The sequence below is a fragment of the Scyliorhinus canicula genome, chromosome 12 (assembly GCF_902713615.1).
Source record: "Scyliorhinus canicula chromosome 12, sScyCan1.1, whole genome shotgun sequence".
Taxonomy (NCBI): Eukaryota; Metazoa; Chordata; class Chondrichthyes; order Carcharhiniformes; family Scyliorhinidae; genus Scyliorhinus; species Scyliorhinus canicula.
In genome coordinates this window covers 140,391,342-140,415,780 of record NC_052157.1, presented here as the reverse complement: position 1 = coordinate 140,415,780, position 24,439 = coordinate 140,391,342, and the positions used below count along the sequence as shown (strand labels likewise).

General features: G+C 45.4%; 1 protein-coding gene across 18 annotated transcripts in view; it reads left to right on the top strand.

The window, feature by feature from the left end:
- myo18ab (myosin XVIIIAb) overlaps positions 1 to 24,204 on the top strand; it is a 299,483-nt gene extending 275,279 nt beyond the window's left edge. For 11 of the 18 annotated variants that reach the window (XM_038814295.1, XM_038814291.1, XM_038814289.1 and 8 more), the window contains 4 exons: positions 91 to 230; positions 3,878 to 3,922; positions 17,053 to 17,175; positions 17,591 to 18,980. In XM_038814295.1, the coding sequence (XP_038670223.1) occupies positions 91 to 230; positions 3,878 to 3,922; positions 17,053 to 17,175; positions 17,591 to 18,980 (1,698 nt within the window). Of the gene's footprint in view, positions 1 to 90; positions 231 to 3,877; positions 3,923 to 17,040; positions 17,176 to 17,590; positions 18,985 to 22,259 lie in introns of those variants that run through there. The other 7 variants (XM_038814300.1, XM_038814286.1, XM_038814283.1 and 4 more) reach the window with 6 other exon arrangements.
- Positions 24,205 to 24,439: the final 235 nt, after the last annotated feature.

Below are 24,439 nucleotides of genomic sequence, written 5' to 3'. Positions count from 1 at the left end.
TTTTAGATATCATGTAAGGAGGATTGGAAAAAGTTTTTTTTTCCCTCTTGAAGATATTTTAATAATCCGTCACTTGGGCTTGTTTTACAGGAAATGGATATCGAGAGCCTTGAAGCTGCAAATCAGAGTTTACAATCTGACCTTAAACTTGCTTTTAAAAGAATTGGAGATCTGCAAGCAGCAATTGAAGATGAAATGGAGAGTGATGAAAATGAAGATCTTATCAACAGGTATGATGTGTATCACAGGCATGTTTTAAATTTTTGTTTTTCATGAGGTATGCTGATACCTGTTGGGCTAAAGGTTAATTCCAAGGTGCAAAGATGTGCGAATAATATAAAAGATATCACCATCCTACAAATAATCTGCTGAGAAACCTTAGGCATGATCGCGGCACGGTGGCGCAGTGGTTATCTTGGAATTTGCACATTCTCCCCGTGTCTGCGTAGGTCTCACCCCCACAACCCAAAGATGTGCAGGGTAGGTGGATTGGTCGTGCTAAATTGCCCCTTGATTGGAATTTTAAAAATCATGCTTGACCTCATTACAGAAAGAAATTACTCCTATGCGCAGAATTCGAACCTGTGTTTTCAGTAACAATGATTGGGCAGCATTATTAATAGTGTTGCTACATGAAGCTCAGGAATTAATTTTGAAATAAATAAGTGAAAGATGCTAATTAATTGATAATCGATACAAACATGGAAGTGGTCTACTTTGCAAAAAGCTGATCAGCTAGTTTGAAGATTTTAAATATACTACAGATGCTGGAATCTGAAACAAAGCAGAAAATTCTGGAAATTTTCAGCAGATCTGACAGCATCTGTGGAGAGAGAAGAGAGGTAACGTTTCAAGTCTAGGTGACTGTTAGTCAAAGCTGACAAAAGAGATATCCAGCCTTTGACAAAGATGAGCCAAACTCTAAAGGTTAGCTCCCTTCTCGCTCCACAGATGCTGTCAGACCTGCTGAGATTGTCTGATTTTCTGTTTTTGTTGATGAAGTTTTTAAAGTTAGTTCGGACTTCAAATATTAGCTGCATGCAAATCAGTGCACTTTCTTCATTAAGAGGTCTTACAACACCAGGTAACGGTCGAACAGGTTATCGCTTCTCAGTCTTTTGGCTAAGATCAATTGGCTCAGATCTGGTATGTCTCTCCTGTGGGGACCATGAATTGGATTCAATTTGAATTTGAATTGGTTTTTGGAGCAGGCAAGGAGCTGGATAAGGCATTCGCCCCTGTCCACACTCTGAGCCCTGGCTTTTCAACTCAAAAAAAGTAATTAAAAAAGATCCAACCGGTTTGTTTCGAATCGCTAGCTTACGGAGCACAGCTCTTTCATCAGGTGAATGAAGAGGTGGGTTCCACAACCATATAAATAGACATATATAAAGTCAATGATGCAAGATGATACATTGAATGCAAGTCTGCAGGTGATTAGGTCTTTAAAGGTCCAGACGGACCGACTGGAGAGAGGGATAATCACAGGTTAAAGAGGTGTGAATTGTCTCAATCCAGGACAGTTAGTAGGATTTCGCAATCCCAGGCCAGATGGTGGGAGTTGAATGTAATGAGACATGAATCCAAGGTCCCTGTTGAGGCCGTACTCAAGCTATCAGTTTCTGCTTGGCGATGCTGTGTTGTATCCTGAAGGCCGCCTTGGAGAACGCTTACCTGAAGATCAGAGGCTGAATACCCTTGACTGCTGAAGTGTTCCCTGACTGGAAGGGAACATTCCTGCCTGCCGATTGTCGCAGCGTCTGCATGGTCTCGCCAATGTACCACGCTTCAGGACATCCTTTCCTGCAATGTATAAGGTAGACAACATTGGCAGAGTCACATAGTATGTGCCGCGTACCTGGTGGGTGGTGTTCTTGTGAGTAATGGTGGCACTCATGTCGATCTGGCACGGCTTGCAGTGGTTGCCATGGCAGGGTTTTGTTCTCCTAAAGGCTGGTTAGTTTGCTGCAAACAATGGTCTGTTTGAGGTTGCGCAGTTGTTTGAAGGCAAGTTGTTAGGATGGCCTTGGCAAGATGTTTGTCTTCATTGATGATGTGTTGAAAGCTGCAAAGAAAATGTCTCCTCTCCAGGGAAGTACTGGACGACTAAGGGTACTCTGTCGGTTGTGTCCTGTGTTTGTCCTCTGAGGAGGTTGATACGATTGTATGCTGTGGCGTGTTGGAATTGTCGATCGATGAGTTGAGCGCCATATCCCATTCATAAGAGGGTATCTTTTAACGTCTGTAGATGCCTGTTACGTTTCTCCTTGTCCTTACGGAGGGCTTGTCCATAGGGGATGGCTTCTTTAATGTGTTTCGGGTGGAAGCTGGAGAAGTGGAGCATCATGAAGTTATCCATGGGCTTGCGGTAAAGCGAAGTGCTGAGGTGACCATCCTTGATGGAGATGGGTGTGTCCAAGAATGCAACCGATTCTGGAGAGTAGTCTGATGATGGGATGAAACTTATTGAAGTCATTGTGTAGTCGTTTCAGTGATTCTTCGCCATGGGTCCAAAGGAAAAAAATGTCATCGATGTATCTGGTGTATAGGTCGGTTGAAGGTCCTGTGCGGTGAGGAGGTCTTGTTCGAACTTGTGCATGAAGATGTTGGTGTATTGAGGTGTGCTCGACTCATCAATCGGCAATTCCAACATGCCACAGCAAAAAAACGCACCGACCTCCTCAGAAGGCAAACACAGGACACAACCGACAGAATACCTTTCGTCATCCAGTACTTCCCCAGAGCGGAGAAACTACGACATCTTCTTTGCAGCCTTCAACACGTCATCGATGAAGACGAACATCTTGCCAAGGCCATCCCCACCCTCACTACTTGTCTTCAAGCAACCACGCAACCTCAAACAGACCATTGTTTGCAGCAGACTACCCAGCCTTCAGGAGAACAGCGACGGCGGCACCACACAACCCTGCCATGGAAACCTCTGCAAAACGTGCCAGATCATTGACATGGGTACCACCATTACACTTGAGATCACCGCCCACCAGGTACATGGTACATATTTGTGCAACACGGCCAACGTTGTCTACCTCATACACTGTAGGAAAGGTTGTCCCAAGGCGTGGTATATTGGCGAGACCATGCAGATGCTGCAACAACGGATGAACGAACATCGCACAAAAATAGGCAGGCAGGAATGTTCCCTTCCAGTCGGGGAACACTTCAGCAGTCAAGGGCATTCAGCCTCTGATCTTCGGATAAGCGTTCTCCGAAGCTTCAGGGCGCGCGACAACGGAGTATCACCGAGCAGAAACTGATAGCCAAGTTCTGCACACGAGTACGGCCTCAACCAGGACCTTGAATTCATGCCTCATTACATTCACCCCCACCATCTGGCCTGGGCTTGTGAAATCCTACCAACTGTCCTTGCTTGAGACAATTCACACCTCTTTAACCTGTGGTTATCTCTCTCTCCAGTCGCACCATCTGGACCTGTAAAGACTTAATTACCTGCAAAGACCCTCATTCAAAGTACCAATCTGCATCACTGACTTTGTCTATATATGTGGTTGTGGAACCCATCTCTTCACTCTCCTGATGAAGGCGCTGCACTCCGAAAGCTAGTGATTCAAAATAAACCTGCTGGACTTTAACCTGGTGTTGTAAGACTTCTTACTGTGCCCACCCCAGTCCAATGCCGGCATCCCCACAACATTTCTTCATTAAGACAATGGAGGTTTCATTTGGTCTACTATTTTCATATTATATTTGTCTTTATTTTCTTCATCTTTTTTCATTTATCTTTATTTGCAATAGCATATTCCTGTGTGTAATTTTCATTTGTCAATTCATCTGTCCCTGCCTCACCCCCAAACTGGTGTTGATTTTTGGGCATTGTTGTGTTTATTTTTATTTGCAGTTTGCAAGATATGGTGGCAAAGTATCAGAAAAAAAAGAATAAAATGTGAGAACCCTATCAGAATGACTTCAAACATGTATCCAAATCTAACCTAAGCATGACCTTTAACTTTTATGTTCGGTTTCTACCTGCATGGCATCACTTTTAAAACAGAAGAATGCATGCGTGTATGAACCAAAATAACTCTACAACGTTAGATCCCTGCTTTTTTGAGAAGTTGCTCCACATCGATTAATTTATTTAAGTTATACAATGGAATAATTGTTCAAATTTCAAGATATCAGCTCATGAAGCAAGTTCTAACAATTCGAGATGAATGGACTTCTGCCTAATAGTGATCCACAGAGTCTCTGTACCATGACCGATATTAATGTCTGCTAGTAAAAACCATTTGCATCATTTATTGTGATTCTGTAGAGTTTAATGAATTGTCACCAAGGACATTAATTGAGTGTGACAGCAATTGTAATTAAGTTTTCCAAACAATGCTCACAACTAACAGTTTGAAACTGCAGTGAAGTGACAGGAATTTTGGTGCCATTATGCATGGTACACCTTGAGGTTTGAAAACATATTCACAACTAATAAGTGTAGTTGATTAATTATTAATGTCATAGTATCATTTATGAAGATACTCATTTTAGTACTCAATTTATTTGTTAATTGTAGTATAATTTTTTTAAAGTAAATTCAATGGACTACAGAGACTTCTTCAAGGGCATGCAGTGGTTAGCACTGCTGCCTCATGGCGCCGAGGACACGGGTTCGATCCCGGTCCCAGGTCACTATCAGTGTGGGGTTTGCCCATTCTCCCCGTGCCTGCGTGGGTCTCGCCCCCCCACAATCCAAAAATGTGCAAGATGGGTGGATTGATCATGCTAAGTTCCCCCTTAATTGGAAAACAAATGAAATGGGAACTTTAAATTTATAAAATCAAAACAAAGACCTCTTCACATTTTTAGCACTGAATCACGGTAGTTCATCAGAAATTGCCTGCCATCTTATTAAGTGCCTTTTAAAAATGGATTGGCGGCGAATTGGGAGACTCAGTAGACAATCAACTGGCTTTTCATCTCTTGTAACCTTTGTACAAATCATCTTACGCTGATCTGATAAACGTTTCCTGTCTGCTGTTGTAAGGGCCCAGTGTGGAATGTGTTTAGACAGTCTTGCTGAAGTTCCTAGTGGGTATGGTCATGAAGCACAAAACATTACCCAATTCAGCATCTACTGAATAATCTGGGTGATTGGCCACTTGATTGTTTGGGTGAATGAGGGGAAATTTTGCAAATTGCTGCAGTTAACTGATCTCTTCTGTATCTGACACCAAATGGGAAGTGTTTAGCTGTCCAACATTATTCCTCACTTTGAGCGCAAGAAAATTATTAAAAGTAAACAGTTTACCTTTGGAGGTCAATAAAAATGGGTTAAGAACTTGTTACTAATCCAGAAGACGGGTAATTATTGCATAAATCTCAGTTAAAGTTCGAATAAAATAACTTCTGATTTTGTTCATAAGAACTTGAAACGCAAAAGAGGAAAATACATTTTGGGTCATCTCCAACAGTATGCTTTTACATCATGGCTTAATCATGCAATTAAAAAAGATAATTCCTTCTAAAGTACATCTATCTTTTGCTTTTTTTCAGTCATTTACAGGATGTGGGCATTGCTGGCTAGGCCAGGGTTAATTTCCCATCCCTAGTTGCCCATGAGAAGGTTGTGCTGAGTTGCCTTCTTGAACCGCTGCAGTCCCTGAGATGTAGGTGCATCCGCACTGCTGTTAGGAAGGGAAATCCAGGCTGGAGGGGTCAGACATGGGGGCCTATGTGGTCATCATGCTAAATTCACTGATGGGAGCTGGGTCCTTTCAGGGGCCACTGGAGCTGGAGGGGGCCCACAGAATATTGACAAGAAGACCCAAGCCGAATGAGCCGCCACGGGGGGTGCTGGTGCATTTCCACCGGTTTGCTGATCAGGAGTGTGTGCTCAGGTGGGCCAAGAAGGAGCGGAGCAGCAGGTGGGAGAACGCGGTGGTACGGATCTACAGGACTGGAGTGCGGAGGTGGCAAAGAAGAGGACCGGGTACAGTCGGACGAAGGCGGTGCTGCACAGGAAGGGAGTGAAGTTCAGCATGCTGCAGCCGGCGCGTTTGTGGGTCACCTACAAGGACCGGCACTTTTACTTTTGAGTCCCCGGAGGAGGCGTGGGCCTTTGTGCTGGCCGAGAAGTTGTACTCAAACTGAGGGTTGGGTGCGGGGGTCTGCATGTAACTGTGTTATATTTTGAGAGGGGGGTTCTCTGTTTAATGTTGGTTCTTTGTTGTTTTCAGGGCGGGTGGGGCTGTGTTTTCTGCTTGGGTTTGTTGGATGGGCTCGAGGAGGGGGGCGGACCTGCAGTGTGGGGGGCTGATGGTGTGAAGGGGGATTGGGGCCCTGCGAGGGGACCGGGCTGGTAAAGGAGCTGCTTTAGAGGAGGTGGGGTCGGACAGGTGGAAAGCGCGGGCTTTTTCCCACGCTGAGGGTTGAAGGGGGTGGGGCCGGAGCAGGGAAGCGCGGGCTTTTTCCCGCTTGAGAGCGGGAGGGGAAGGTGGAAAGCCTGCTGGTGGACACTGGGGAGGAGGGGAAGCCCCACGCTGGGAGGGGTCGGAGGAGTGGCAGGAGTGGCCGGGGTCAGCAGGAGTCAGCTGACTTGCGGGAGTGCAATGGAGGGAGCAACGCAGCTAGGTGGGGTCCTGGGGGGGAGGGTACCGGGTTGCTGCTGGAATGGCCATGAAGGAGCTGGAGTATGTAGAGGAGGTCGGGATGGGGGTCTGCCGCCGTGGGGAATGGGCTGAGTGAGGGGCGCGGGCACGTGCCGGTCTTAGGAAGGGTAATGGCTAGTCGGCGGGGGAGGGGGGCAGGTAGCCCCCTGATCCGGCCAACCTGGAATGTGAGGGGACTGAATGGGCCGCTCAAACGGGCCCGCGTGTTTTTGCACCTGAATGGGCTGAAGGCGGATGTGGCCATGCTCCAGGAGACGCACCTGAAGGTGGCGGATCAGGTTAGATCGGGGTTTGGCGATCCTGGTGGGGAAGAGGGTGTCGTTTGAGGCGTCGAATGTTGTGGCAGACAGCGGCAGGAGGTATGTGATGGTAAGCGGCAAGCTGCAGGGGGAGCGGGTGGTGCTGGTCAATGTATCCGCCCCGAATTGGGACGATGTGGGTTTCATGCGGCGCATGTTGGGCCGGATTCCAGATTTGGAGGCGGGGGGCCTAATAATAGGGGGGGGATTTTAACACGATGCTGGATCCGGCACTGGATCGATCCAGATCCAGGACGGGTAGGAGGCCAGCGGCGGCTACGGTGTTGAGGGGGTTTATGGACCAGATGGGAGGGGTGGATCCATGGAGGTTTGCGAGGCCGAGGGCCAGGGAAATTTCATACTTCTCCCATGTGCATAAGGCCTATTCCCGGATTGATTTTTTTGTTATGAGTAGGGCGCTGATTGCAAGGGTGGAGGATGCTGAGTATTCGGCGATAGCCATTTCTGACCATGCCACGCACTGGGTGGACCTCGTGTTGGGTGAGGAGAGAGACCAGCGCCCGCTTTGGCGCTTGGAGGTGGGGCTGCTGGCGGACGAGGAGGTGGGCGGGCGGGTTCGAAGATGTATCGAGAGGTACCTGGAGGCCAATGACAATGGGGAGGTCCGAGTGGGGACGGTCTGGGAGGCGGTGGTTAGGGGGGAGTTGATTTCCATTCAAGCCCACAGGGAGAGGAGAGAGCAGAGAGCAGAGAGAGAGGGAGAGACTGGTGGCGGAGATGGTGAGGGTGGACAGGAGATACGCAGAGGCTCCGGAGGAGGGATTGCTGAGGGAGCGGCATAGTCTCCAGGCTGAGTTTGACTTGTTGACCACCAGAAAGGCGGAAGCTCAGTGGAGGAAGGCACAGGGAGCGGTGTATGAATATGGGGAGAAGGCGAGCAGGATGCTGGTGCACCAGCTTTGTAAGCGGGATGCGGCCAGGGAGATTGGTGGAGTTAAGGATAGGGGAGGAAATGTGGTGCGAAGGGGGGTAGACATTAATGGGGTCTTCAGGGACTTTTATGAGGAACTGTATCGGTCCGAACCCCCAGCGGAGGAGGGGGGGATGGGGTGCTTTTTGGACCGGCTGAGATTCCCGAGGGTGGAGGAGGGACAGGTGGAGGGACAAGGGGCGCCGGTTGAGCTGGAGGAGCTGGTCAAAGGGATAGGGAGCATGCAGTCGGGGAAGGCGCCGGGGCCGGATGGGTTCCCGGTCGAATTCTATAAGATGTATGCAGACCTGTTGGGCCCCCTGTTGGTTGGGACCCTCAACGAGGCAAGGGAAGGGGGTGCTCTGCCTCCGACAATGTCTTGGGTGCTGATTTCCTTGATCCTTAAGCGGGACAAGGATCCCCTGCAGTGTGGGTCATACAGGCCGATCTCACTCTTAAATGTAGACGCCAAGCTGTTGGCGAAGATTTTAGCCACGAGGATAGAGGACTGTGTGCCGCAGGTTATCCATGAGGATCAAACAGGGTTCGTGAAGGGGAGGCAGCTGAACACTAACATACGGTGGCTCTTGAATGTTATAATGATGCCGGCAGTAGAAGGGGAGGTGGAGATAGTGGTGGCGTTGGATGCAGAGGGCAGCAGAGCAGAGCTTCTGATTGGCTGTTCCGGGGAGATTTGCATACGTGCAGTGCGGTCAGCGTAAGTTGAAGGTGCACCTGCATCAGTGACCCGAGGAGTTCGACGGAAGGTGAGCATCCAGCAGAGCAGAGCTTCTGATTGGCTGTTCCGGGGAGATTTGCATACGTGCAGTGCGGTCAGCGTAAGTTGAAGGTGCACCTGCATCAGTGACCCGAGGAGTTCGACGGAAGGTGAGCATCCAGCAGAGGGCAGCAGAGCAGAGCTTCTGATTGGCTGTTCCGGGGAGATTTGCATACGTGCAGTGCGGTCAGCGTAAGTTGAAGGTGCACCTGCATCAGTGACCCGAGGAGTTCGACGGAAGGTGAGCATCCAGCAGAGGGCAGCAGAGCAGAGCTTCTGATTGGCTGTTCCGGGGAGATTTGCATACGTGCAGTGCGGTCAGCGTAAGTTGAAGGTGCACCTGCATCAGTGACCCGAGGAGTTCGACGGAAGGTGAGCATCCAGCAGAGGGCAGCAGAGCAGAGCTTCTGATTGGCTGTTCCGGGGAGATTTGCATACGTGCAGTGCGGTCAGCGTAAGTTGAAGGTGCACCTGCATCAGTGACCCGAGGAGTTCGACGGAAGGTGAGCATCCAGCAGAGTGCAGCAGAGCAGAGCTTCTGATTGGCTGTTCCGGGGAGATTTGCATACGTGCAGTGCGGTCAGCGTAAGTTGAAGGTGGTTTGTGAAGGGGCTGTTCTCGAGTGACAGCTTTACCCGAAACACTACTTACGTAGTGTCTCCCACCCATCCTCCTCCTCTAACCAAAAAAAAGCTCTGTCCGTTGGATTGCTAAACTAACAAGCTTTTTATTTTTTTATTTTTCAGTTGTTGGGAAGTTAGTCCAGTGGGAATGGAGGCTAGGGCAGTTGAATGTTCCTCCTGCAGAATGTGGGAGGAAAGGGTCACCTCTAGTATCCCTTCTGACTACATCTGCGGGAAGTGCACCCAACTCCAGCTCCTCGAGAGCCGCATTAGGGACCTGGAGCTGGAGCTGGATGAACTTCGGATCATTCGGGAGGCGGAGGAGGTTATTGAGAGGAGTTATAGGGAGGTAGTCACACCTCAGGTAAAAGAAGAAAGTAGATGGGTTACCGTCAGGGGAGGGAGAGGGAACCGGCAGGCAGTGCAGGGATCCCCTGTGGTCGTTCCCCTCTATAACAAGTATACCGTTTTGGATACTGTTGCGGGGGACGACTTACCAGGGGTAAGCAATAGGGCGCAGGTCTCTGGCACAGAGTCTGTCCCTGTTGCTCAGACGGGAAGGGAGAAGAGGAACAGAGCACTTGTCATTGGGGACTCCATAGTTAGAGGAACAGACAGGAGGTTCTGTGGGAACGAAAGAGACTCACGGTTGGTATGTTGCCTCCCAGGTGCCAGGGTTCGTGATGTCTCTGATCGTGTTTTTGGGATCCTTAAGGGGGAGGGGGAGCAGCCCCAAGTCGTGGTCCACATAGGTACCAACGACATAGGTAGGAAGAGAGATGGGGATTTGAGACAGAAATTCAGGGAGCTAGGGTGGAAGCTGAGAGCTAGAACAAACAGAGTTGTTATCTCTGGGTTGTTACCCGTACCACGTGCTAGCGAAGTGAGAAATAAGGAGAGAGAGGAGTTGAACACGTGGCTACAGGGATGGTGCAGGAGGGAGGGTTTTGGTTTCCTGGATAATTGGGGCTCATTCTGGGGTAGGTGGGACCTCTACAAACAGGATGGTCTTCACCTGAACCAGAGGGGTACCAATATCCTGGGGGGGAGATTTGCTAGTGCTCTTCGGGGGGGTTTAAACTAATTCAGCAGGGGGATGGGAACCTAAATTGTAGTCCCAGTGTACAGGATGTTGAGAGTAGTGAGGTCAGGGATAGGGTTAAAAGTTCGAAAGAGGGCACCGGCAAGCAGGACGCTGGTTTGAAGTGTGTCTACTTCAACGCCAGGAGCATCCGGAATAAGGTGGGTGAGCTTGCAGCATGGGTTGGTACCTGGGTTCTCGATGTTGTGGCGATTTCGGAGACATGGGTAGAGCAGGGACAGGAATGGTTGTTGCAGGTTCCAGGATTTAGATGTTTCTGTAAGAACAGAGAAGATGGTAAAAGAGGGGGGGGTGTGGCATTGTTAATCAAGGAAAGTATTACGGCGGTAGAAAAGACGCTTGAGGACTCGTCTACTGAGGCAGTATGGGCCGAGGTTAGGAACAGTAGAGGAGAGGTCACCCTGTTGGGAGTTGTCTATAGACCTCCGAATAGTCCCAGAGATGTCGAGGAAAGGATTGCAAAGATGATTCTTGACAGGAGCGAGAGTAACAGGGTAGTTGTTATGGGGGACTTTAACTTTCCAAATATTGACTGGAAATACTATAGTTCGAGTACTATAGATGGGTCAGTTTTTGTGCAGTGTGTGCAGGAGGGTTTTCTGACACAGTATGTAGACAGACCAACAAGGGGCGAGGCCACATTGGAATTGGTACTGGGTAATGAACCCGGCCAGGTGTTAGATTTAGATGTAGGTGAGCACTTTGGTGATAGTGATCACAACTCGGTTATGTTTACTTTAGCAATGGGCAGGGATAGGTATATACCGCAAGGCAAGAATTATAGCTGGGGGAAAGGCAATTATGATGCTATTCGGCAAGATTTAGGAGGTATAGGATGGGGAAGGAAACTGCAGGGGATGGGTACAATCGAAATGTGGAGCTTTTTCAAGGAACAGCTACTGCGTGTCCTTGATAAGTATGTACCTGTCAGGCAGGGAGGAAGTTGTCGAGCAAGGGAGCCGTGGTTTACTAAGGAAGTTGAAGCACTTGTCAAGAGGAAGAAGAAGGCTTATGTTAGGATGAGACATGAAGGCTCAGTTAGGGCACTTGAGAGTTACAAGTTAGCCAGGAAGGACCTAAAGGGAGAGTTAAGAAGAGCGAGGAGAGGACACGAAAAGTCGTTGGCGGATAGGATCAAGGAAAACCCTAAGGCTTTCTATAGGTATATCAGGAACAAAAGAATGACTCGAGTAAGATTAGGGCCAATCAAGGATAGTAGTGGAAAGTTGTGTGTGGAATCAGAGGAGATAGGGGAAGCATTAAATGGATATTTTTCGTCAGTGTTTACACTGGAGAAAGACAATGTTGTCGAGGTGAACACTCAGGTTCAGTCGACCAGGCTAGATGGAATTGAGGTTCAAAAGGAGGAGGTGTTAGCAATTTTAGAAAATGTCAAAATAGATAAGTCCCCTGGGCCAGATGGGATTTATCCTAGGATTCTCTGGGAAGCCAGGGAGGAGATTGCAGAGCCTTTGTCCTTGATATTTATGTCGTCTTTGTCGACAGGAATAGTGCCGGAAGACTGGAGGATAGCAAATGTTGTCCCCTTGTTCAAGAAGGGGAGTAGAGACAACCCTGGTAATTATAGACCTGTGAGCCTTACTTCGGTTGTGGGTAAAATGTTGGAAAAGGTTATAAGAGATAGGGTTTATAATCATCTTGAAAAGAACAAGTTGATTAGCGATACTCAACACGGTTTTGTGAAGGGTAGGTCATGTCTCACAAACCTTATTGAGTTTTTTGAGAAGGTGACCAAACAGGTGGATCAGGGTAAAGCTGTTGATGTGGTGTATATGGATTTCAGTAAGGCGTTTGATAAGGTTCCCCACGGTAGGCTATTGCAGAAAATAAGGAAGTATGGAATTGAAGGTGATTTAGCGGTTTGGATCAGTAATTGGCTAGCTGAAAGAAGACAGAGGGTGGTGGTTGATGGCAAATGTTCATCCTGGAGTTCAGTTACTAGTGGTGTACCGCAAGGATCTGTTTTGGGGCCACTGCTGTTTGTCATTTTTATAAATGACCTGGAAGAGGGTGTAGAAGGATGGGTTAGTAAATTTGCAGATGACACGAACGTCGGTGGAGTTGTGGATAGTGCTGAAGGATGTTATAGGATACAGAGGGACATAGATAAGCTGCAGAGCTGGGCTGAGAGGTGGCAGATGGAGTTTAATGCGGAAAAGTGTGAGGTGGTTCACTTTGGAAGGAGTAACAGGAATGCAGAGTACTGGGCTAATGGCAAGATTCTTGGTAGTGTAGATGAACAGAGAGATCTCGGCATCCAGGTACATAAATCCTTGAAAGTTGCCACCCAGGTTAATAGGGCTGTTAAGAAGGCATATGGTGTGCTAGCCTTTATAAGCAGGGGGATTGAGTTTCGGAACCACAGGGTCATGCTGCAGCTGTACATAACTCTGGTGCGGCCACACCTGGAGTACTGCGTGCAGTTCTGGTCACCACATTATAGGAAGGATGTGGAAGCTTTGGAAAGGGTTCAGAGGAGATTTACTAGGATGTTGCCTGGTATGGAGGGAAGGTCTTACGAGGAAAGGCTCAGGGAATTGAGGTTGTTTTCGTTAGAGAGGAGAAGGCTGAGAGGTGACTTAATAGAGACATATAAGATAGTCAGAGGGTTAGATAGGGTGGACAGTGAGAGTCTTTTTCCTCGGACGGTGATGACCAACACGAGGGGACATAGCTTTAAATTGAGGGGTGAGAGATATAGGACAGATGTCAGAGGCAGTTTCTTTACTCAGAGAGTAGTAGGGGTGTGGAACGCCCTGCCTGCAACAGTAGTAGACTCGCCAACTTTAAGGGCATTTAAGTGGTCACTGGATAGACATATGGATGAAAATGGAATAGTGTAGGTCAGATAGGCTTCAGATGGTTTCACAGGTCGGCGCAACATCGAGGGCCGAAGGGCCCGTACTGCGCTGTAGTGTTCTATGTTCTATGTTCTATGATAGGGTTGAGTGGGGGTACTTGTGGGAGATGCTGGAAAGGTTCGTGTTTGGGGAGGGGTTTGTCAGGTGGGTGAGGTGTTATATGAGGCCCTGATGGCAGGCGTGGCCACGAATAGAGGGGAGGTCGGAGTATTTTGGATTATACCGAGGGACGAGGCAGGGGTGTCCCTTGTCCGCCTGCTTTTTGCGCTCGCAATTGAACCCCTGGCCATGGCGCTGAGGGAGTCGAAGAACTGGAGGGGGCTGGTGCGAGGTGGGGAGGAACACCGAGTGTCGCTCGATGCGGATGACCTATTGTTGTATGTGGCAGACCCGGTGGGGGGAATGCCGGAGGTGATGAAGATTCTCAGGGAATTTGGGGATTTCTCAGGGTACAAGCTCAACTTGGGGAAGAGCGAGCTGTTCGTTGTACACCCGGGGGACCACTAAAAAGGGCGTAGAGGAGCTTCAGGTACTTGGGGGTCCAGGTGGCCAGGAGCTGGGGGGCCTTGCATAAGCTTAACCTCACAAGGCTGGTGGAGCAAATGGAGGAGGAGTTTAAGAGATGGGACATGTTGCCGCTGTCTCTGGCGGGTAGGGTGCAATCAGTCAAGATGACGGTGCTCCTGAGATTTCTGTTCCTGTTCCAGTGCCTCCTATCCTTATCCCGAAGGCCTTTTTCAGGCAGGTTAACGGGAGCATTACGGTGTTTGTGTGGGAGCACGGGACCCCGAGGGTGAGAAGGGTGTTCCTGGAGCGGGGCAGGGATAGGGGGGGGGGCTGGCGTGCCCAGCCTCTGTGGGTATTATCGGGCTGCCAACGCAGCGATGGTGCATAAGTGGGTGATGGCCGGGGAAGGGGCAGCATGGAAGAGGATGGAGATGGCGTCCTGTGTGGGCACGAGCCTGGAGGCGCTGGTAACTGAGCCGCTGCCACTCCCTCCAATGAGGTATACCACGAGCCCAGTGGTGGCGGCTACCCTCAAAATTTGGGGGGCAATGGAGACGGCACAGGGGGGGAGGTGGGGGCCTTGATGGGGTCCCCGATACGGGGGAACCACCGGTTTGTCCCGGGGAGAATTGACGGCGGGTTCCTGAGTTGGCACAGGGCAGGTGTTAGGAGGTTGGGGGACCTGTTTGTAGACGGGAGGTTTGCGAGCCTGGGTGAGCTGGAAGGGAAGTTCGGGCTCCCCCCAGGGAACATCTTTAGGTACATGCAGGTAAGAGCGTTTGTCAGGCGGCAGGTGGCGGAGTTCCCTCTGTTGCCGCCGCGTGGGGTCCAGGACAGGGTGCTCTCGGGGGTGTGGGTTGGAGAGGGGAGGATCTCGGCAACGTACCAAGTGATGCAGGAGGTAGACGAGGCCTCGGTGGAGGAGCTGAAGGGTAAATGCGAGGAGGAGCTGGGTGAGGAGATTGAGGAGGGGATGTGGATGGACGCCCTAAGAAGGGTGAACTCCTCCTCCTCTTGTGCGAGGCTTAGCCTCATACAGTTTAAGGTGCTGCATAGGGCTCACATGACCAGGACAAGGATGAGCCGGTTCTTTGGGAGGGAGGACAGGTGTATTAGGTGCTCCGGGAGCCCAGCAAACCATGCCATATGTTCTGGGCATGCCCAGTGCTGGGGGAATTTTGGAAGGGCGTAGCAAGGACGGTGTCGAGGGTGGTAGGATCCAGGGTCAAACCGTGCTGGGGGCTCGCAATATTTGGGGTTGCAGATGAGCCGAGAGTGCAGGAGGCGAAAGAGGCCGGCATTCTGGCCTTTGCGTCCCTAGTAGCCCAGCGGAGGATTCTTCTTCAATGGAAGGATGCGAGACCCCCAAGCGTGGAGGCCTGGATCAATGATATGGCGGGGTTTATTAAGTTGGAGAGGGTGAAATTTGCCCTAAGGTGGTCAGCGCAGGGGTTCTTCAGGAGGTGGCAGCCATTACTGGATTTCCTGGCAGAACGGTAGAAATAAGGCCAGCAGCAGCAACCGGGGGGGGGGGGGGGGGGGGGGGGGATCCCTTTGTTTTGGGTTGAAGGGACGTGTATATTTGTTCATTGCTAATGACGGGCGTTAATTTATTTTTTCCTTTTTGTATACAAGGGGAGGGGGTTTGTTATTTTCTTAGTATTTTTTGTTATTGATGTTTTGTGAAAATTTGAATAAAAATTATTTTTTTTTAAAAAGGAAGGGAATTCTAGGATTTTGACGTAGTGACAGTGAAGTAATGGCAATATGTTTCCAAGTCAGGTTGGTGAGTGACTTGGAAGGGAGCCTCCAGGTGGGTGGTGTTCCCAGGTATCTTGTCCTCTTGCCCTTCTAAATCAGTGGTTTTCAACCAATATGCCGCAGCACACTGATGTGCCGCAATCGTCCAATGTGCCACAGCAAGGTAGCACAAGCGGATAGCATTGTGGCTTCACAGTGCCAGGGTCCCAGGTTCAATTCCCCCCTGAGTCACTGTCTGCAGAGTCTGCATGTTCTCACCGTATCTGTGTGGGTTTCCTCGGGTGCTCCGGTTTCCTCCCACAGTCCAAAGATGTGCAGGTTAGATGGATTGGCCATGCAAAATTGCCCTTAGTGACCAAAAAGGTGAGCAGGGATTATTAGGTTACGGGGATAGGGTGGAAGTGAGAGCTTAAGTGGGTCGGTGCAGACTCGGTGGACCGGAAGGCCTCCTTCTGCACTGCATGTTCTATGCACTACACTATATAGATTCAAAATCCTTTAGCATACGTGCTAATTATCCAAATAGATTGTTAATAAATCCTAATTGTTTGTCTTCCCACAACACAGGCCTTCATTAAAGGTGATCCTTTGGTTGAACTCAAGCAATTATTTGAAAATAATGATGGTCACTGGGGTTAACCAAGTGATTGTTCACAGCTGTTGCCAATCTGCTTTTGCCAGGAATCTCTCCAGGCAGGGAGATAATGTCATTGTGAGGCTTTGTGGTTTAAAATCATCAAGTTCATTGCAGTTGAACAAATATTATCAGAAATGTTATGTAACAAAACAAAATCATATTTGAAGATTCTGCAGATTTACACATTTAGTACCTTAGGCATTCAGAATAGAATTAACCCAAATTAGATTTTTGCTCTATGCTGAATTAGCTTGGACAATTGACTCCTGGATTAGATTGAGCGACCTCAATCAGGTTACCAGTTTCTCCGAGTTACTCCTGTGACTCCTGGTGGACATGAAAATGTGGACATCCAGTGAGAACAGAATTTGGCTCGCTGATCATGTCCTAATGCACAACTTATTAATGCTATTTAGGCTGACACGCGAATTATGGTTATTTGAACAATGTTTCAAAAGGGAAAACACGTAGAAAGAAAAAGGGGGTATACCTTCTTGCTCATTATAAAATCGCTGACAATCATAGAAATTATTTTTATGTTTCGTACAGATCCATCATTAGTGGGCAAACAAATAATTTGTTTCTGTCAGAATTCTAATCTGTTAGTGCCTCCATTGGCACAATTTCTAATTTTAAGCATAACTGGAGATTGTTCTATTACTTGTACTAACTGCATCTGGCACTTAAAAGTAGAAATCGGAATGTGTACGAAGTAATGCAAAAAAAAACTAACAGCTACAGAGAGCTGGAAAACGATCTATGATATTTATTTAATTTGGTCACCTTGTGTGAATGTTCTGTTCGCCCCTTCTTATAATCTAAATATATTATCAAACAAAGAAAGATTCATAAATGTTATAACATATCTTTTCAATGCATGTCTTGGAACAGTGAAGGTGATTCCGATACAGACTCTGAAGTCGACGAACGCGTGGATGGTGTCAAATCCTGGCTGTCAAAGAACAAGGGCTCAGCCAAAACATATTCAGATGATGGAAGTCTAAAAAGTTCAAGGTTAGTAGAATATAAATGGCAAGTATTTTCTATTCCAAAATTTACATAACTATAAACTAGCATATTATCTTGGTAGGAGAATATTGAATTGAATATCACTTTTACATTATTCAATAAAATGCAAAAATAAGAGGTGTTACCAATAGTTGCCAGTAATATGTATACAGATTTTCAAACACATTGGATAGAAGATGCACTAAAATTTGCAGTTTTAAAACCAAACCTTTTTATCCCTTTACCTATCACTTTTCTCATAAATTGAGCCTATCGCAACCATCTACTTCAAATACTTTTGCGTGCCGTTGCTTTTTCTTTTCCTGTTGTTGTCCGTTACTGCTGTTGATTAATTTTATACTATGTAGACTTTTTTATAATTTGATTTTCTTTCTTTGTTTCCTTGTTGCCCATTAACCAGATTTTCTGTTACTTTGGACCTGAAAGAGGGAAAGGAAGGGAAGGAATTAAAAGAAGGGAAAGAAGTGGAGGACAGTAGACCAGTTTCTGTAATGAGTTCTCTCAGCTATCGTAAAAGAGGGAATATGAAAGATTCTCTTGGTGGTAAAAGCAATAATGACTCCCTTCTGTCAGCACTTAGTAAAGAACGGTCAATGTCACCAGATAGGTCATTCCGGAGAACAAAGAAGACCACCAGTACGGACAACTTAAATGACAATTTCTCTGTTATTTCACGGAAAAACTCAAAAGGAGCTGATGACTTGGATGATAAGGGATCTGTTATTTCTCAGCCATATTCAGAGGCCACAAGTAGAGCTAGAAAAGGGTTAGACAGAAGATGGACTGCGACCAGTCCTGACTTTGACAAATCTTCTTCTGTATCAGTTCCTGTAAGTTGCATTTCCACAAGGCGGGAATTGGAAGCTGATGATGATGCCAGATCATCTGTGAGTTTTGCTATAACCAGCCTTCCATCTAGCCTGAGGCGAAGCCTGTCACGACTTGATGACAATCATAGTGATTTGTTCAGCCCAGTTAGCCCTTTGCTCAACCGTAGATCAGAAATAGGATTGCAAAGCCCTACACTTGGTAGTCGGACAGATTCAAGATTGTCTTTCACAAAGAATAGATTGGGTGAGTTTGATGATGATGATCCTGCTGTTAGTGTAGCACTAAGTGAAAGATCATCATATAGTCAGCATTCTATAGGGCGCAGTTATAGTGTTCCTCCCAGACCTAGATCATCTGCTTCAGATGATGTGCAGCCAGATAGTTCTAATGTTAAGCCTGTGGGTCACAGGAATTATTTAGATCCTGATTTAGAAGCTGCCATTAATGAGGTTCTGAATTATAAACCAATTACATTTAAAAGAACAAGTCTTGATCCAGACTCTGAAGAGGATGTGGAAGAAGTAAATAAACAGCCATCCAACCACCGGAGATCTTCCTCCTCTCTAGATTTCAACAAGTCACAAAGTAAGAAAGGCAATAGCAAGAAAAGTAAATTTTCAGTTTCTGAGTCATCTGAATCAGAAAAGGAGCCGAGAAAGAAAGGCTCCAAGAAACACTCTAAGAAGTCTAAGAAGAAATCCAAAAAGAAGGAAAGTGACTCAGAGTCATTAGAATCATCTTCCAGTTCTTCATCTTCAGGCTCCACAGTTTCATATCGAAGTACCAACAGTGTCAAACGAGGTACAAAAAAGAGAGAATCTAATTCAGAAGATGAAGGTGGTAAAGAAAGCAAAACTGGTGAAAAGTCTGGAAAGAAAACAAAAAGAAGTGACAAGAAAAAAATGAAGCCAGTAGACAGTGTGATGATGAAGTACTTATACAGACCAGAAAGTGACTAGTGAAGTAGGTTTATCTGAATTGTGTGTAATGTAGCATGAAGATGCATGATTATTATTAGTTCACTTAACTGAAGCCTACTAACGTTGAAAAATTAATTGGTTTATGCTGTAACAATTATAATGTCGTGCAAAACAGAACTGGGTAGTACATTGGGTTGAATACAAGACTGGATATAAATCCAGCCTTATTCATGGTGTTACAACACCATGAGTTAGTGTACAATCAATTCCAGCCCCACTTGACCCAGAATCACAAAACAGTTAATGAAACAATAATTAGAAAAATTCCCAAAGTCTTTTGCCCTAGGCTGCCCAGTAATTAGAGTCACCAGGTTTGTAAGTTTCAACACAATTACTGTTTATTTATAGCAAGAAATATGCAGAAATACAACTGGTTAACTATTATCTAATTCTTAATCCTCCACTTTAACTTGCTCCCCAACCTCTCCCTCTATTATATATACACTCAAGATGGGCAAACACAGAGGGGAGGAGAGAGGTGAAAATAACAAGTAAAAGGAAAAGTAGTCTTTTGTTTCAGATGGTTGTCTTTAAGCACACCTCTCTTCAAAGTTAGCTTGGACTCTGTTTACAGTCTGTAGTGGTTTCTCTGTAGATTCATTCATTCCGTTTCCCTGTAGATTCAGAAATACATCAACTCAGTCTTTCTGTAGTTCAGAGGGAGCAGCTCCTTGTCCCTTTGTCCTGGAACAAAAACTGAACTCCTTGGGTCTCTGAAAATCTTTCCAGTCAGGCAGAATCCAATCACTACCTGTTACTGGGCAAAATGCTGCCTTGTGGCTAATTCATTGGCCACCTGCCAGCCAATCGATTGAACTGGGTTCCATCCCATCTCCCGGGTGCCGAGACGTCGGAGTTCTCCCGTCCCAAAACTAGCAAAATCATATACTATGTTCAATTTCTTGAATTCCTTGTTCTCTCCGTTGTTTGACTTAAAGATACATGTCTGTTAAGCATCCATGGATCAAAAATGATAGTGGCAAAATAAAAGAAAAGGGAAATAAGGGAAGAACAGGAAACACCGTTATAGAACAGTACAGCACAGAACAGGCCCTTCGGCCCTCAATGTTGTGCCGAGCCATGATCACCCTACTCAAACCCACGTATCCACCCTATACCCGTAACCCAACAACCCCCCCCCTTAACCTTACTTTTTTATTAGGACACTACAGGCAATTTAGCATGGCCAATCCACCTAACCCGTACATCTTTGGACTGTGGGAGGAAACCGGAGCACCCGGAGGAAACCCACGCACACAGGGGGAGGACGTGCAGACTCCACACAGACAGTGACCCAGCCGGGAATCGAACCTGGGACCCTGGAGCTGTGAAGCATTTATGCTAACCACCATGCTACCCTGCTGCCCCTTATAGGAAGTTATGTTGACTGTGAGAATCTTATGTCAAAGAAGTTTGCAAGACTTTTAATAATTCCTAATGGATATTGTGTACAACAAAAATCTGGCCACTGAGTGACTAATGTGGAAAATTGAAAACATGTCTCATAGTTGGGCCGCTTTTCTGAACTTAAGGAAGAATATAAGGGGCTTTACTCTACTTTGGAGTGCTGACATGGAAGTGCTTGATGTTGATAGTAGGTGGGGGTAATTTTAACCTAACCTCCAAGGCAGTAAATAGGTGAGTTTGGGATGGGCACTCATTTTCTACCTCACCTGATCTTGCCCTCTGTTGATGTCCTGGGAGATTAATACTGGGCATGGTGCAAAAAAACGAACCCATCCATTTGCTGCCTGGCATTATAATTACCCCTGGGTTTCTGAAATGGGAAGCATTCAACACATCATCTTCATCATAATGAATGTCAAAAGTGCATGTTTTGTTTTCTTCTGAGACAACTTTTAAGTGCTCTTCACTACCATTAACATCCCTCACATTAAGTACTAAAAGTGTGTTCTAAACAGTTTATTCTATATTCCTGGTGTGAAAGTTACCAGATCTGTGTTTTCCATTTTTTTTTCTCGTATTCAGTCAAAATTTGCTATGTGTTTTTACTTGCAAAAGAGGGAAATAGGTAACCATAAAATCACTATTTGCGCCTTTGCCACAAACATACAGATTAAGTGTTTCTCTTTATGGCTTTGAAAAGGACAGCAGGCTGGCGTGCAGCATGAAATCCATTGCATGTTTGGTGGATTAATTTTCAGTCAGCACTGAAACTTTATCTCAACATGTGTTATGTTCATCAGTGTTTACTAGATTGCATTAACATTTTTTCTGAGAAAGTATAATTTTATAAGTGATGAAAAGAGAATTACTATTGTTTGTTAAATGCATCACAAAACATCTTATAATTAGTTTCCTATCACCGATAATTTCCTTGCTTTTAGTTAGTGAATTTTGGTAGTTTTTTAGTATATATGAGATGAAATCCACTGCCTGGTCAATATGCTCCAATTTGGAGAAGAGAAAAAAACGCATTCAATTATCGAAACATTTGAAGCATGACTAGTCATTCAAGCATTGTTGACCATCACTAGATAGATTGTTAATGTCTAGCCTATCAATGTTACCTGCACTCAGGACTTTGTCGGAAGAGTTAATAGAAACTAATAACTGCTGGTGACATTTCATCCATGAATTGCTAGAAAGCAAGAAAACTACTTTGAACTTGTCATAGGATCACTCCTGAACAAATTGTTAGATATCTACTGTTTGCTTTTACATGAGCAGATACAACTATTTTAAGGCTGTATTTCTGCTACGGTTGTAGCCTCAATGCAAACCAATCTAAGGAGGAAGCCTAATTCGGTAATCTACCGGGAGTCAAGCCAGCTCCAGGTTTTATGTCATAGAACTATAGAATCCCTACAGTGCAGAAGGAGGCAATTTGGCCCAACGAGAATGCACCCAACCTTCGAAAGAGCACTTTGTGTAGGCCCAACCCTCACCCTATCCCTGTACCCCCATACACACAACCTTTGGACACTAAGGGGAAATTTAGCATGGCCAATCCATCTAACCTGCACATCTCTCAACTTTTGGGAGGGGGAGGGAGACCCAAAGCACCCGGAGGATACCCACACAGACATGGGGAGAATATGCAAACTCCACACGGTCACTCGAGGTCAGAATCGAACCTCGGTCCCTGGCGTTGTGAGGCAGCAGTGCTAGCCACTTGGCCACCCTAACAAAAATGCAAGAAGTACAACTTTGTTTCTTCAAAGCAAAACAATTTACACAGTTTTAAATGTAGCATTTTTAAAAATTATAAAAACATTTCTCCCATTTGTTTCATAGCCCTCCTTTGTATCATCGGCACATCTGTGTGAATAACTCTGACGATGAGATGGACAGTATCGAAGATGCCTTGAAGTCCAGGTTGTCAACCAAACGACCGCTAAGCAACAGTGACAGTGACACCAAAATTGTGGAATTAAATGCATAGCAGCAAATGTGCTCTTATAGGCAGGTTCATACTAACTGAAAAAACTCCGCAAATGAGATTTGAATTTCTTGAGATAATACTGCAGTGTTAGGTCACAATACAAAAAAATTGGAAACTGGATGAATGAAATACAAGAAGTTCTAAATGCTTTATCATCTTGGTAATAGTTTTGCATGAAATTGATAGACTGCAGTAACTTGAAATTTAAATTAACTACTAAGCATATTATGATTGAGATTCCTTGCAACTATTGAATCTGCTGTTCTCAACTAATAGTTGAAACCCTGTAATATATATGGGTTTGTTTTGGTTTTTCTATTGCAATGGCTGAATTTTCTTACCCATACCTGCTTTCAAAATCTAATTCAAACTTGTCATCTCTGGTTGAAACCTAAGGCTGCCATCGAGCGTTTCATGCAATTATTTTTACCTGAGCCAAAGAATAGTTTTTTATTTAGCTGTTTTAGACTGGAAACATGGACTTAAATAATAGCAAAATAACAGAACTCTTTGGCTTAAAACTTTTTCTCCTATGATATGTGTGTGCATATGTTAATACTTTCTTGAAAATAAATGAATTTGGTGTTGGTAGTTCCCTAATGCCTATACTCTTACACATTCTGTTTATCTTGTATTTTGAAGCTCAAATCAGTAAGATGCAGTTAATAACCTCTTACAACACCCTTTGAAACACATAGTTAATGGACAGTTATATATTTAATCTTCAGTAGTCAAAGATTTATATTCCAATGGGACAGAAAACTAATTAGGAAGGGGAGGGTATTGGGGGAAAAATGGGCCTTTTCAAAGTAATTGTTGTGTTTCTTTAATGTATAGATTTTCTATTTATGTGTTTTGCTTTTTGCTATTGTGCTTCGTTATTCACTGGAAAAGGTGATGCACAATGTAATAAATGTCAAAGAACCTGTCGTCTTTTAATCTGGATTAAATCATAGTGTAAATCCGAACAAATTATGGATTAATATGTGTACACATGATGGCATGGAAATAATTTGGGAAGAAGCAGATACTATAGACTCATGGCTGTAGTTTTTAAATATCTCATCACTTTTTTCTTTAAAGGATGGCGGGTCACTCTTTCACAATTGTTGTCTTTGATTTTGGGTTTGCTGCTTATAAAATCAATCCCTGGAGTATTACTGTTTATCAATGTTAGTGACCACTGAAATCAAGGCTGGAATTTCAAAAATATTGATTACAAAACACCATTTTCATGTATTATATGCAACCCCACTTTAAGTTGCATGGATTGGAATATTAAGACATTTCTTTATAAAGCCAGCACAGATACCGTTCTGAGAGTTTTCCTTGAATGCTCAGTGACTCCATTATGTAATAAGTGTTGGCATGAAGTTTTATGAAGACCTATTCTTCAGAATATCACTGTGCACTTTTCAAGAATGCAGACTGTATACATCTTTAGACAGTACAGATAATTACAAACAGATTGCAGTGCTGCAAGGTTTATTAATATTTGTGCTGTTATGTTATTAAAATGGTACTGTTTTATTCATTTAGTCATAACCTAGCACTGATGTATAAAGTTCTGCAGTTAATTTCCAATTGCATTATTGCGATATCAAGAGTTCTGTAGCTTCAAAGATTTCTCATAGTTTAATGGAAACCCATTTGCCAGATGAGCAAATGTCTAAGATGAGGATGGATTTAAATTGCTTTGGAAGTTTGCAAACTTGGGAAAACCATATTGTCCTCTATTATGTGTATTTTTTGGTGACTATTTATGTGACAAAATAAAATTGTTGGTTGTCTTACACTTAGATTCCCAAACTATCTTCATTATTCTATGCTGTAGTTTTCATAAATGAAGGAAAAATATTGTTTTACTCATTGCACAGATATATTTTCCTCTTCATTTACATTGTTCTTTTGTTATCTTCCTTATGACGACTTAATTTATAGAATTTTCCACAAGAAGCAATGATGATTAATTTCTTACTTGTAAATACAGCTTGTATTTGCAGTACATTTGAGTTGAAAGACTAACCTTGAA